The 15,321-nt window shown below is 42.8% G+C and overlaps 1 protein-coding gene across 1 annotated transcript in view; it reads left to right on the plus strand.

Annotated features, from left to right (window-relative positions):
• The window catches only part of clip3 (CAP-GLY domain containing linker protein 3), a 769,717-nt gene that overhangs the window by 745,932 nt on the left and 8,464 nt on the right, over positions 1-15,321 (plus strand). Inside the window, exons 2-4 of the mRNA XM_079886024.1 lie at positions 11,133-11,356; positions 13,111-13,259; positions 13,437-13,576. Coding sequence (XP_079742150.1) covers positions 13,130-13,259; positions 13,437-13,576 — 270 coding nt within the window. The 5' untranslated portion in view covers positions 11,133-11,356; positions 13,111-13,129. The remainder of the gene's footprint in view (positions 1-11,132; positions 11,357-13,110; positions 13,260-13,436; positions 13,577-15,321) is intronic.

Here is a 15,321-nt window from a genome sequence, read left to right on the forward strand (position 1 = left end):
AAACGCACTTGCTGCAGCAGCAGACCTAAGCGAGGCGGCTTAGCGTGCTTATTGGCTGCTCTGCGGCAACTGCTGCAACCTATGGAGAGGCAGCGGTGACGTACTGACCAATGAGGGTGCTTCGCGCTCTTTGCACGTCACGGCCCGCCAAAACGGGTGTGGCTGAGGCTATATAAACTGCGCCCTACCATCGGTGCTTTGATTTCATCTTCTTTCAGCATAGGATTCTCTTCGCTGACTCTGGAAGAAGCCTCGCGCCGTCGACACAGCACTTCAGCGGGACGAGCCACTGCACTGCAGGTCTGAGGAAGCCGGCTTGGATACCTCCTACGCCGCCTTCAGCGCACATATCCTTTAAAGCTTTTCTCCTAAAAGAGTAAATTTGCGGGCGTTGTTTTAAATGCCCCGCCTCAACTGCGGCTCGTGCCAAGCCCCCCTCACGGCTGGAGACCGCCACATCCTTTGCATCTCCTGCCTGGGAAAGGACCACGCCGACATCGCGCTCTCTAAAGGCGACTGCCCGGAGTGTGATGTGATGGACTTACCGACCCTGCGGGCTCGGTTAGCCATCTTCGGCGACGATACACTTCCTTCACTCTCTCGTGGGCCGCGCCGTAAAAAGCGCCGCTCCCAGAGAGCACCGGAAGCCTCAGTGACTCGTGAGCTCACGCCGGTTGGATCCCCGCGTGCCGCGCCCACTGATTCGCCCTCACTGGTCTCGTTTATGGATGGCCAGCGCCCGGCGGTTCCCGCGGCCGCTCCCATGACTTTCGGTGGACCAGATGGCGATGAGGCCGACGACGACAGCTGCTCTCTCGCCGCCTCGGATAGTGGGGACTGGTCGGGCTCCATTTCGGACCCCGCCCCCTCAACCCAGGCTAGTACCAGCGGGGTAAGAGCCAGTACGGATGCTGAACTCATCTGCGTGTTGACTAAGGTTGTGGAGGACCTCGGCCTCGAGTGGTCTACACCCGCCGAACCAACGCGCAACAGGCTCGGTGTGGTTTCTGCAAGGACGCCACCAGGCCCCTCAGCAAAGGCCCGCCCCGTTCCTGCCGGAACTCCATGATGAACTTACTAAATCATGGAAGGCTCCGTATTCCGCCAGGCTGAAAACCACTGTTTCCTCAGCGCTCTCCGTTGTCGACGGCACTCAGGAAAAGGGCTACCAGCATCTTCCCCCCATCGAAGAGGCTGTCTCCACGCACCTTTGCCCGCCCTCCACCAGATGGCAGTCTAAGGCCGCTCACCCCTCTAAAGCCTGCCGGACTACCTCAGCCCTCACCGGTCACGCCTACGCCGCCGGTCAGGCTGCATCAGCACTCCACACGATGGTGGTGCTTCAAGTGTTTCAGGCCAGCCTTCTCCACACACTGGACAAGGTTAGCCCAAACCAAGAGGCGTTCAGAGACCCGAGAAGCGCTACCAAAGTCCTTTTAGGCAAGTCGTGCCACTCGGCCGCCATCTTGACAACGCCTCCGGGCAGCTATTTCGGACTAATAAGACCAGGCTCCTATCTAAATGAATGGGCAGAGAGTCAGAACTGCACTTTCACTGGTCACTGGGACATAAAAACTGCATGTATAGAAACAGCAGTAAAATATGATAAAAATCGCTGAAAAAGTTTGATGACTTTGCCTCAAAATAAGGTTTAAAACGCCTTTTTCCCCACAGGTTATACTTTTACTACGCATGCGCAAGGGTTCACGACACCAACTTCATTTACGTCTCTATCCAGAATGTCGGTGTTGTGCATATTCAATGTCAATATTGTTCTCCTTTATTTAAATATAAGCAGGTTTGCACTTTATCAGTAATAACAATGTATTGTATAGATCAGTTGTTTTAACTATTCATTAAAATGAATCGGTTCAAATGAATCATTAGTTCGCGAATTGGACGTGTCATACGGTTGTGTGATTATCCCAGCAGTTAGGACATGGACATCCCACAAGGTTAGTGTCAACACAGAAAACATTACATCACTGGATAGGTTTTTTCGTTTATTTAGAGAGTAATTTTATGTCAGCTGAATGTGCGGAATGCATTTCAGAGAAGATAAGGCAACGTATTTTAGCACAATTCACACCCAGCGGTAATTCAGGGGAAAAAAAATCTCCGAATGCTCCAACATGAAACTTTGGTCTTCCGACCTTTTACTATCATGTCGTTTTATTTTGATTAATATGCGTGCGGGAGAGAGAGCAAGACAGCGTTTAATTTGGAGACGGTGAAGTCTTGTTTACACTTTCGCCTGGCTTTGGAAAGAGGGGCTCTCCCTCTCTGCTTGTCCTTTCCATATGGTTCTTTCAGTTAAATATGCGCCCTGTCACTGATCTTGCACACACAACAACTTTTTTGACTGTTTTGGAGCGACATCTGTGGCTGATGCTAACATATATGAAGGACTCGGACAGGGCTTCCTTTCTGGACTCGCCCATCTCGCCATCCGGCCCGTCTGTCAAGGGCTTCGCGGAACGCTTCTCAGAGGCACAGAAAGCGTCACAGGCCTTGCGACACTTTCTTCCTAAGCGCTCGAGCTCTGCTTCAGGCCACTCAAAGAAACAGCCGCCGCTCAGACTTCAAGGCCTCCACCTCAGCCGCCAGCTTTTCAGCGCCGTCCACCCGCTGAGGCTCACCAGCACTCGCGCTCGTCTAGCCGCCGCAGACCGCCTCCCCCACGGGGCCCGAGGCCCAAGATTGTGCTAGACCCTGAGCCTCCGAAACCCTCCTAGCCACGAGAGGCAAACGACGACGGTTAAGTCCCGCCGCGCCCGGACCACCGTCGAAGAACCCTCGCACACTTCTCACAGTTCCCTCACCAGAGGCGACTGGAGATGTCTATATTGCAGTACACGAGCCTGTTACACAACATGCACGCCTGCACACAAACGCCGTTTTTACGGCGACCCAAATACATCTCAAAAAGAGAAAAATTTCTGTCTTGTATCCGGCTCACGCCTACTCATAAACACTGCCCGTTCAGTGTCACACACACTTAGGGCCCCCACTAATAAAAAACTTCCCCGCTCTCGCGGTGAGTGTATCATTGTAAACCAGGCGCCAGTTATTCAACACGCGCCTTCTCACATAAGCGCTGTATGTACAGTGTCACAAGCACGAGTCAATCAGGCCACCGGATCCCTATCACACAGCGATCCGAGCCCAGATATCATTCTGCCCCTAGCCTTGTCTGCAAAAGTATGGGAAATCATCCCGGGCATGTCAGAATGGGTGTTAAACATAATCAAACAAGGCTATTCGCTGTAGTTCGCTCGCAGACCCCTGCGCTTTTGAGCCATGGTCAAAACTACGGTAAAAGACGAAGTAGCACACCTACTTCGCACGAGATAGCGAAACTGCTAAGAAAAGGTGCGATAGAAACCGTTCCTCTCTCACAGAGCGAGTCAGGTTTATACAGCCGCTATTTTCTCATTCCAAAGAAGGATGGCTGTCTCCGACCCTTCTTAGATCTCAGACAATTGAACAAAGCGCTTATGAGGCATTCGTTCAAAATGCTGACGACCAGACAAATTCTTGCGCAAATTCGCCCGGGAGACTGGTTTATACTGGTAGACCTGAAAGATGCTAGCCTGGATGCCAGCCGAACTTAGCCCCGCCCACAAAATTTTTAGGTCGGGAAGTTCGGTCTGGACTCGATCCGTTGAGGAGCTATACGCTGATTTCACGCAGCCGTTATTTTGAAATCGAAAGCGAGGCTCCGGTGGGAAGAAAACCGGAAGTGTCGCCTTTAATCATAGGAGAGTCGTGAATGCGATGGCGTATTGTTGTCTTTAATGATGTTGTGTCAATTCTAAAACTGTACATATATTTCTTTCATACTTTAGACTATATACAGTGAAATTCATTTATAAATAAAATATTTTTTTTATATAATTCAAAAAGTAAAAAAAGAAGCAGGAATGAACTATATACATATCCTATATTGGATATTAACATCCAATAGTGTAAATCGCGGCAGCAGCTTCAGGTTGGTAGTCCAAAGGCATTGTTGTTTATCGTTACTTCCGGGGTTTTTCCCACCGGAGCCTCACTTTCGATTTCAAAATGGCGGCTCCGTGAAATCAGCGTATTATGCCCGAACAAAAATGGTTCGGACCAATCAAATTGTCAGGACGGGGTTTATGCGATGATGGACAAATGAGGAACAGTAATGTAATCATCCACGTCATCAACGAGCTCTTGGGTTGAATTCAAATGACTGCCGCTGGAGAATTGAGATTGCACGAGTTCACGCTTACAAATAAGTCAGATAGAATAAATGCATATTTGGCCTGCTGTACGAGGAGAGGGCGGGCTCGGTATTCGGCCCGAACCCAAAGTACTCCCCCCGTATTCCTGGCTGTGGAAGAACAAGCCGAGAGTGAGTGGAGGGATGCTGAAAACTGTCAAGGAAAGTTAGGTGAGTTGACAGAGTGATAAATATATGCTTCCTCTCATGCTGATAGTGTAGACCGTAGACGGTTGATTGGATTGATTATTTGAATGTGCTCCTCCTGAACTTTGTTTACGAAACATCATGTGTAGATTCAGCGCGAGAGCCATCGCGTCTGTTATAGAAGATATCGACAGCGCATTCATTTTAAAAGAGGAACAGAGAACCGCGATCAAGGCATTTGTCGATCGGAAACATGAATGAAAAACATACGTCACTTACTACGTTGCTCTGATTGGTTGTAGGTCTATCCAATTGAGTGCAGAGGCATTTTCTTTCCTGGTTCGGTTGAAACACGCCCCATAATCAAAGCTCAATGGACCAGTATCAGACTCACATTCTGACTAGAATCTGAGTATGACGACGTCAGGCTAGAAAGATGCGTATTTTCAGATACAAATAGCGCCCCCCCACAGGCCATTCTTGAGATTCGCCTTCGAGGGCCGGGCTTATCAGTACACGGTCCTTCCGTTTGGCCTGTCTTTAGCACCTCATGTCCTCATCCATTCACGAAGTGCATGGACGCGGCGCTCGCTCCCCTGAGACGACAGGGTATGCGAATACTGAACTATTTAGACGACTGGCTAATTCTAGCCCAGTCAAAGATGGAATTGATGACTCACAAAGTTCTGCTTCTCAGTCATTTTCAGAATTTGGGTCTCAAAATCAATCTGACCAAGAGCTCGCTGTCACCCAGCCAGAGAATTTCCTTTCTAGGAACAGAAATAGACTCTGTGTCGATGAAAGTGCGGCTTACAACACAGCGCGCTCTCTCCATCCAACGCCTAGCAGCGTCATTCAAATTTGGCGACGTCACTCCTCTCAAAATGTTGCAGAGGATCCTGGGTCGCATGGCATCGGCTTCAGCAGTACTTCAGCTGGGTCTGCTACATATGCGACCCCTCCAGTACTGGCTAAAACCCCGAGTGTCCCATCTAACGCTTGGGCAGCGGGTCGTTTTCGCCTCAGGGTGACCCTGGGCTATATCAAAGCCCTGGAACCTTGGAAGACAGCCAGCTGGTGACAGTCAGGCGTAGACATAGGGACGAGCTTGAAGCTAAAAGTAGTCTCGACAGATGCTTCCAACCTTGGTTGGGGCACCCTGTTCGAGGGCAGGCCCACTTCCGGCCTCTGGTCAAGCCCGGAGAAATGCCTACACATAAACTGTCTAGAGATGAGAGCTGTCGAGTTAGCTCTGGAGGTTTTTCTCCCATACTTGCGAGGTCACCATGTCTTAGTCCGTACGGACAACATGGCGGTGGTGTCCTACATAAACCGCCAAGGTGGCATCAGATCTCGGAGCCTGTACACCAGGGCCAAACGCCTCCTTGTGTGGGCTCAGCACAATCTGCGCTCGCTGAGAGCGACGCACGTTCCAGGCATCCTAAACCTGGGTCCAGACATGCTATCCAGGGGCAACGTTCCCCCAGGGGAATGGTCCCTTCACCCCAAGGTGATCCAGCTGTTATGGAGCATCTTTGGCAGGGCAGAGGTCGACCTCTTCGCCTCAGAAGACAACGCTCATTGCCCAATTTACTTTACGAAGAACAACGACGCCCAGGCGTCCACTTTATGCGTTCCCACCGATCTCGTTGTTACCACAGGTGATCAGGGAGACCAAATGTGCGATGCTCCTAGTAGCCCCGCTCTGGAGGAACCAGATGTGGTTCCCAGAGCTGATGCAGCAACCAGGAACAGCTCCGTGGCCGATTCCAGTGAGGAGAGACCTCCTCTCTCAGGCCAAAAGGAAGCTTTGGCATCCCCATCCCGAGCTGTGGGCCTTGCATGTATGGGTCCTCAACGGGTACCCATTAACCTCCCAGAAGGAGTTTTAAACACTATCACAGAGGCCAGAGCTTCCTCTACAAGACGGCTCTATGCTTTAAAGTGGTCAGTGTTCTCTAACTGGTGCTCAGCGAGGAACATACAACCACAATGCTGTGGAGTATCGGAGGTGCTCTCCTTCCTCCAAGAGCTTTTGGACGCGGGTAGATCCCCCTCCACGCTCAAAGTATATGTGTCAGCCATAGCGGCATTTGTAACGCCGGCGTCTGGCCGGTCACCTGGAGGCCATGAAAGGTGACCCATTCGAACCAATGCACACCATAGAACTGAAATATCTTTCACTCAAAACCGCTTTTTTGTTGGCTCTCGCCTCAGTCAAGCGTGTGGGTGGCCTGCACGCGCTCTCCGTGAGCGCTACCTGTCTTGAATTTGGACCTAATGACTCCAAAGTCATCCTTAAACCGAGACATGGTTATGTTCCTAAAATAATTGCCACTCCCTTCAGAGCGCAAGTTATTTCCCTGTCTGCTCTCCCTTCATCTGACGATGAAAGGGACGCAAACGTTCTCTGCCCCGTTAGGGCTCTTAGGATTTATGTGGAGCGTTCTGCTGGTTTCAGACAATCAGAACAGCTCTTTTTATCCTTTGGTGGCCGCACTAAAGGTTTGGCTACCACTAAACAGAGCCTTTCACGTTGGATAGTCGATGCTATTTCATTGGCTTACGCGTCCAAAGGCCTCTCTTGCCCCCTGGGCGTCAGAGCTCATTCTACTAGAGGCATGGCCTCGCCTTCGGCTTGGTCCAGTGGGATTTCACTTCATGATATTTGTATGGCGGCAGGCTGGGCCTCCCCGTCTACATTTATTAGGTTTTACAACCTAGAAGTCCCCGCCTTACAGGCTAGACTTTTATCGGTTTAACCATGTTGCTACAGTAACCTGCCCGAATTACATCTGGCATGTCTGTACTATTATATATTAAGCATCATTCATTCACATTAGCTTACTCGTCTTATGAGCCCCGGGCACTTGCCCTGGGACGCTGACAGAGGACGTTTTTTGAGCACGCACAGCGTTTTACATAGGGTTCCTGTAGCGTAAGCTAAGGCTTACGCAACACGAGAGTACTCTTGAAAGGGAACATCTCGGTTACTAACGTAACCTCGGTTCCCTGAGATGAGGGAACGAGTGTTGCGTAACCTTGCCGTGCTTGTGCTCTGATACGTTATCGCTTCAGTCGATGAAAACAAAGCACCGATGGTAGGGCGCGGTTTATATAGCCTCGGCCACACCTGTTTTGGCGGGCCGTGACATGCAAAGAGCGCGAAGCGCCCTCATTGATCAGTACGTCACCGCTGCCTCTCCATAGGTTGCAGCAGTTGCCGCAGAGCAGTCAATAAGCGCGCTAAGCCTTCTCTCTGGGCCTCGAGTTTTTTCACGTAGTATAACTGCGTAGCGCGTCTGTGTTGTTCGTCACACGTAGGCTCACTATTGGCCGACGCTGGTCATGTGTGTGATGCGTGTGACGTATAACACAGAAGCGCTACGCAGTTACACTACGTGAAAAGACTTGAGGCCCAGAGAGAAGGAAATGAATAGTGGAATAAAGTCGTTATTTTTGTGTTTTTTTGCGCACAAAAAGTATTCTCGTCGCTTTATAAACTTAAGATTGAGCCACTGTAGTCACTTGGACTATATTAACGATGTCTTTAATGCATTTTCTGGGCCAGCAAGTTATAATGTCTTAGAAGCCTATGGAGAAGTGAGCCAGCTCTCAGATTTAATCAAAAATATCTTAATTTGTGTTCCGAAGATGAACGAAGGTCTTACGGGGTTGGAACAACATGAGGGTGAGTAATTACTGACAGAATTTTCATTTTTGGGTGAACTACTGTAACCCTTTAAGTTTCCCCTTCCCCATCATTCAGTGTCCGGTCCCCGTTACGTTTAGTTGTGTTGTGCTCATGCCTGTCTGCCTATCTTGGATTATTATTAGACTACGTTTGGAACTATATTTATCTGTCTTCATCTTCCTGCCTGCACACGCCTGTGACAATGACATTTTTTTTTTGTGTGTGTGTGTCTATTTGTTTATGAAGGATTTGTGGACAATAGTCTTGGGGGTAATGATTACAAGTAACTCAAGTTACAAAATCAGATTGCTTTTTTAAGTATCTTGTAAAGTATTGCATTACTTTTAAATTTACAACAAAATATCTGAGTTACTTTTTCAAATAAGTAACGTGAGTTACTTTGGTTTCCCATGTACTGACTGACAGCTCTCCTGTCCCCATGTTGAGAGAAATCATGAATAAGTGCAGAGGAGTTGTGTGCATAGTAAACATGATAGTTCTAGACTAATGTGAGCTGGTATTTACTCATCTCACTTGCACACAAAATTCAGTATTCCTCAAAATGAATGAAATCAGTGAAATTCAAAATCACACTACGCAAACCGCCAATCATTAAATATGTTAAATACAACAAATATTTTTATGCATTTAATCTCACTTTATTGACCGATGTACTTGCTGCTGACCTTCGATGATTCAGTTAAACCATAAGAAAAAATGGCTTTAGATTTTTTTGTTTTTATTGAAGTAAATTTTGTAAAAAAATCAAGCCCAAAAGTAAAAGTAACATAACACACTAGTTTTCTTAAAAAGTAACCAAGTAACACAATTACTGTAGTTACTTTTTAAGGGAGTAACTGAATATTGAAATGCATAACTTTTCAAAGTAACTTTCCCCAACATGGTGGACACATTAATTTTTTTAGATTTGTTAAGGAAAAGGTATAGTAAAAAGATCAAATTAAACCCTTGGGGTAAGATGACACTTTGACACAATGATCCTTTAAAATATTAATAAGAATTAAATCAAAATTAATTTACATTCTGTAATGTATCCAGGGGGAGCTGAGCCTCTTTTAATATTTGACATTTTGTGCTATAACAACTAGGCTAAATTAGCAAATGTTCATATTTCTTTACTATAATAACACATCATCATCATCATCCTGCACATGCTAAACCATATATAAATATGTTAGTTTAACCCTCAGAGAGTCTTTGTTTAGCAGTCACACTGAGTGCCTTCCCGGTCAGAAGTGACCGGACACCTAAAAATGAAACTTCCTCCATCCCAGTAAAAACCAATGCAATTTATTTTTGTTCTATAATATTTATTCTTTTTAATTTAGTTTTTTGAGACAATTTGATTGAACTTATTAATATTTATGCAATATTTATAGTCCATTTTTTGCCATTGAAAATAATGGGTTTTTATTATTATTATTATTATTATTTATTTATTTTTTTTCTATGCGGTATTTTCGGTTAAAATAGAGACTAGGCTTTCAGAAAAAAATAAAATAAAAAAAAATAAATCAATTTATTAAACATAAAATTAAATAAATCATGTTATTGCATGGGTTTACCACTAGATGCCTGTAATAGCTCTAAATGGAGATGCTTGTGAATTTTAGTTGTTTTTGGACCAAATTACTTAATTTTAAGATGTGGATTGATTGTATTTTTTTAGAAATTCTCAAATAATACTTTTTGCCAAGGTTTATAACATTTTATTAATTATTATTTTAATAATTTTAATAATTATTATATTAATTATATATATATATATATATATTAATTATAATTATTAATTATGTTATGTTTTTCACTCTTGATGTTTTAAAGTTTCACCCCTTCATTGCTGAGCACTTTTTTCCTGCATCGTGGCCGATTTGTAGCGAATTTTTGTGTTTTTGTCAATTTCCCATTCATTTCCTATGGGGGTCATTTTTGACCGAAGACCAAAATTGTGACTAATTTTTTTACGACCACTTAGCATGCTCGGATCATGAACTCAATTTTTTTTGTGTTCACATACCTAATGCCAGAAAAGTCACCAAGTTTCGTAACATTCCAATGAAGCTGTGATTTTTAAAAATTCAAAACAGATTTTTTGTAATCTGAATTTATTGGTGTGTATGTGTATAAAAGTGTGTTTGTATGTGTGTGTGTGTGTGGGTGGGTGTGAATTTTTTGCACTCTTGATGTTGTAGAGTGTCACCCCTTTACTGCAGTGTACTTTTTTTTTGAATCGTGGCCGATTTGTAGATTGTACAGACAAAAATTCAGAGAATTTTTTGTGTTTTTGTAAATTTCCCATTCATTTCCTATGGGTCGGTCATTTTTGACCGAAGGCACTGAGTGTGACTATTTTTTTTACGACCACTTAGCATGCTCGGATCATGACCTCAATTTTTTTTTTGTATACACATACCTAATGCCATAAAAGTCACCAAGTATCATAACCTTCCGATGAAGCTGTGATTTTTTAAAATTCAAAACAGAAAATTATTCGGTCAGAAGTGACCGAAGACTCTGAGGTTTAAAAGTAAATCCACATTGTCCTTATCTTCCCCCATAGCGACAGAAAATCATGGATAGCTATTTTCATGGATAGCTATTTTCTCTAAATATTCTGAAACGTTAAGACTATTTAAACAACCATTTAAAACGTTTCAGGGGAAAATAACACCCCTTGAACGATGTATAAATAATATTTTGTGCTAATGTTTTGATAACGTTATTTAATTATAACTTTGAACGAACTTTATGTTAAATTTACTGGAACAATGCTTGTTCATTCATATAATTGAGAACCTTGTCAGAACGTAAGACAAAGTTACGAGAACGTTCCTTTAGCTGTGATCAACGTGTTATTTAAAATATTTTCAAGATAGCTGACGGTTTGCTGTGCTTGGAGGCGCCAAAGACAATTGCGCCCGGGTTTAAGACTGGCAGAAATCCCATTTAAATGTGGACACAGCCATGAAAGTTATTGTGTACTTTTCCAGATGTTGTCGTTCATATTTAAAATGGCAGGTATCTGTACCGGAAAAAGCTGGAGTTACAACTAGCAAGTTCTACAACGAGCATCATCAAGTTTGGTTGAGGAGCTGCAGAGAGGAGAGTGGTCCAGTCGTGAGTCACATCCGTGACGCAGGCAGAGAGAAGGACAAGGCGCAGCATCATCTCCATCCTCCATAGCACAACAACGACTGACAAAAGAGGTGGAAAGAAATCCCGGTTTTGAGGCTTGTTATCAGGTGAGACGGATATTATTTCGTTGTATCAACTTAGAATTTTCGCAAAATATAAATGGCCATGTTTTTCCGCCTGAGAAAAACCTACTTGTCTTTCATGTGCTGCGTGATGGAGCGTCCATGTTTTCTTGTTGACACAGAGCAAGACTGACATGCTTTATACCAGAATATAAGGACACAATGCACCTGTTTGTATACATTTAGTCGCTAAATACAGTTTATAGATCATTGTACTTTATTTATCGACGATTAAATCAATAATATTGAGAGAGTAAAGACAGTGTCAATTCCATTTGTGCACGATCCATTTCTGAATACGCCCCTTTTTTCGTGAAATTAAATATTCAGCAGTCTGGTAGCTCAGATATCCTTTAAATAGTATTTCTTATTCTTAGGTCAGTAAATTAAAGAGTCATATATGCTATTTATTCAATTTTTTTTTTGTAAAATTAACAACTCAACTGTAAATAGATATATTATCATCATTTACAGTTGATATGTCGTGAAGCATTATTATGAGATTGCATTTTATCGCCTTTATAGTCTGTTTTACATTATTAAGATGGCAAGGCTTTGAATCTTAACCAAGCAGTCATATACAACAGGAAATTCTGGTGTTATTTTGGATATAATTTTCAAAAATATTTGAATCCTTATTGAAGTGCCAATTATCATTACAATACAACATCACTTGAGGTCTATTTGTTTAATTGACATATTTGTTGTGCATTAACACCATCAATGTCTCCCACAGTCTGATGCAATAGAAGGACATTGAAAGCAATACCACAAACAGCTAATGTATGTAATGCCTGTATTCCAGCTGCAATTAAAAACCTTTGTAGGAATACATAATGTATTATTAAATAGAGCAAGAGATGCTAAAGCTCATATTCACTTTGATCATTGCCCTGATAAAATAGTGTTCAGAGTAGATCAGATACTGAGGATCCAGACATTTTGTGAAATAGGCATTAAGGGAGGTCACATTAAAAGGTGAAAAGTAAAAAAAAAAACTGATAAATTAATCATCAAACATACATCCTTTACAGAACTCATGTAAAATCAAAGGCTTTTGAAGATACCACATGAATAAGTATTTTGATTACTATGACTATGGATGTTCAATGTTTTACTCTAAATGACATGTACATGTACATGAGATTCAGTGTAGTTTCAGTATACCCCTTGGTCATGTAAATTACAGGTATATCAAATTTAGATGGTAAAAATTATAAAATATATTAGTTGCAAATGACAAACTGTTTATCATGTTGATAGCTTCTCAACATCTACTTTGCAAATATTCAGTGTAACTTCCAAATTAATTGAATAAATGCAGGTTCACAGGGGTGATTCTTAAGTGCACATACTGTAGCGTTGGCTCGAATTGTCTGAATAATTTCCTGAATGTTATTTTGATGGCTGACTGAGCAGAATACAGTTACGGGCATCTGAGACATCAAAGTAAATTGCAGTGAGTTATATTCAGCATGGATCTCCAGTAAGATGGCGCAGTGTCTTGTGAGGCCCGAACTCTCCTCTGTTCCAGCAGACAGTGCTGGAAGCAGTGAGTCACTCGTCCTCTCCACCAGACTCCATACTAAACTTAGAGCCTTGCAGAGAGGAATATCTGTGGAGTAGACTAGAGGATTATGATTATACATCTAATATCACTTATTCTCTTGTTATTGAGCAGGGATCAAACAAAAAGAATACTGAGAGTGTTAAAGATGTCTGTATGAATATATGTGCAGGCCCAATCACATAAGCAGAATGACTAAAGAGGAAACTTCTGATGTGGAAGAGGCCCAGCCTGGCTCCGAGTTCATCAGCCCTGTTCATGAACCCCGCAAGAAGCCCATAGTGCATCCATCTGCACAGGCGCCACTGCCCAAAGACTATGGTGGGTTTCACAACTAAGTCAGTTCTACCCAAAAATATTACAGAGAGAACAAGAAGAAATCTAATCCTGAAGATTAATTTTTACAAATTTCACAGCACAATGTAGTGGTAACCATCTTTTTGGCTGTTTTAACTAAACTTGTATTTATATCCTGCAATTTACGTGCCTCTATTCCAGCGTTTACCTTCTTTGATCCGAATGATCCAGCCTGCATGGAGATTCTGACAGACTCTCGGACCACAATCCCAGAACTGTTTGCCATTATCCGCCAATGGGTTCCACAAGTTCAACACAAGATTGACATCATAGGCAACGAGGTGAGAGACAGTCTAAAAAAGCTTCAAGTATTTCTCTGGAATTACTTGCAGGCTAGACAAGAAACCTGCTAAAAAATATGGGCAACTAACAAAGCCTACTCATGCAATCTTGCTGAAACATAGCATTTGTTTTATACGGAATGAATCAAGACAGTGAACCATAAATAAATGCCATGTCTAGAGAGGTGTATTGAGTTTCTATTCAGCTTTTCAGTCTTTCTGATTTTGAGGATAGAGTCTGGTTTCTAATCCATGGGTTGTGTTCAAACTTGTTGAAAGCTTTTGTCCTCTTTACCTTTTTTGAGAGTTTCTCAGCTTTCTTTTTAATCGTTCTTTAATAATTGACATGCTTGAGTACAGAGTGTACAGACATGAATGTGCAAAGTATTTTGCCATGTCTTAAGTTTTATATTAAGTTTTATATTAACGTTTGTCACAATTATTTGGTTGCAGTACAGGTAAATAAATGTCAGTGGATGAACCAATACTGAAAATCTTCCTCGGTTTAGTTTTCATTTTGCACGTTGTACCAAGAAAGGGTCATAATGTTCATTTAAACATTACACATTTAGTTAGTTCATGCATTCTCTGAGAATCAAATCAATGACCTTGGTGTTTTTTGCTCCATGCAGTACTGTTTGAGGCACAGGAATTTTTGGTACTGTCAGTGATTTATCTCAGTTCCTAGATGTATAGCACAGACACACAAACTTTAGGGCTTTAACAAAATTTAGGCTTAGATAAAGATGTATGGGTAATAGAGAAGGAGCCAGGAGGTACCTTGCTGTATAATGGTGTCCCTAGAGGTGGTAGGGCTGCAGGGATTGATGGCAGTGGTAATAAGCTTCCTACATTTGACTGATCTCTCCATTGAGTTCTGCCCTAAATCAGCTCCACCTGTCAGATCTAGCTGAAGAAGAACTCTCACTGCCCAGTGCCCACCAGTATCTGGCCTTGTGAGTCTGACTTGTGATGATAAGTAATCAATGTAAGAAGTTTCATAAGGTTATAAGGTTTTACAACCCTTGTGACAAGACCAGCTTAAACCAGATCAACCTGACTAGTCTGGGGGATAGAAAAGGCCAGCAAAAAACAACATAGGCTGGTTATAACTTATAAGTTGTATTTTTCAGCAGGGAAATCTTAATCATTTACTCTTTTCCTACCAGCATTAAAAAAAAAAAAGCCACCGACAGCGTTTTTGATCAAATCTAAATCATTAACTCTTTCCCTACCAGCATTTTTTTTAAAGCCACCGACAGCATTTTTTATCATTTTCACATCATTTTCATGGCCCCCAGAATATATGTTGTATGATTATCTGAACATGCAATATATCGAAAGGAAAGAACAGACCCTCTGCTTTTAAACAATTTTAAATTAACGCTTGAATGTTGGTAAGTTTCATTTTAAAAAGCTACATTTTGAGCAAAAAGCTGAGAAAATCAGAATCATAATTTTTGTCAAAGTATACATCCAGATCGGATTTAGAAAGATCATCAAAACATAGATGGAGTAGATCGAGTCCATCAACACCCCTAATGCTTGCACAGTCCTATAGCTCATCCTGGTCTCACATTTCATTCAGTAACATTTGGCAGTTTTTATATATATGCTGTTTAATGTTGATGATCTCGTTATTTTACATATACATATGATTACATATGATATCGCTGGTTTCTGCATCTTCGCATGTGTTTTGATCAGGAGATTCAGTACTCTTTCAGAAGATGTGTCATAGCGCC

This window comes from Squalius cephalus (assembly GCF_949319135.1).
Source record: "Squalius cephalus genome assembly, chromosome: 11".
Taxonomy (NCBI): Eukaryota; Metazoa; Chordata; class Actinopteri; order Cypriniformes; family Leuciscidae; genus Squalius; species Squalius cephalus.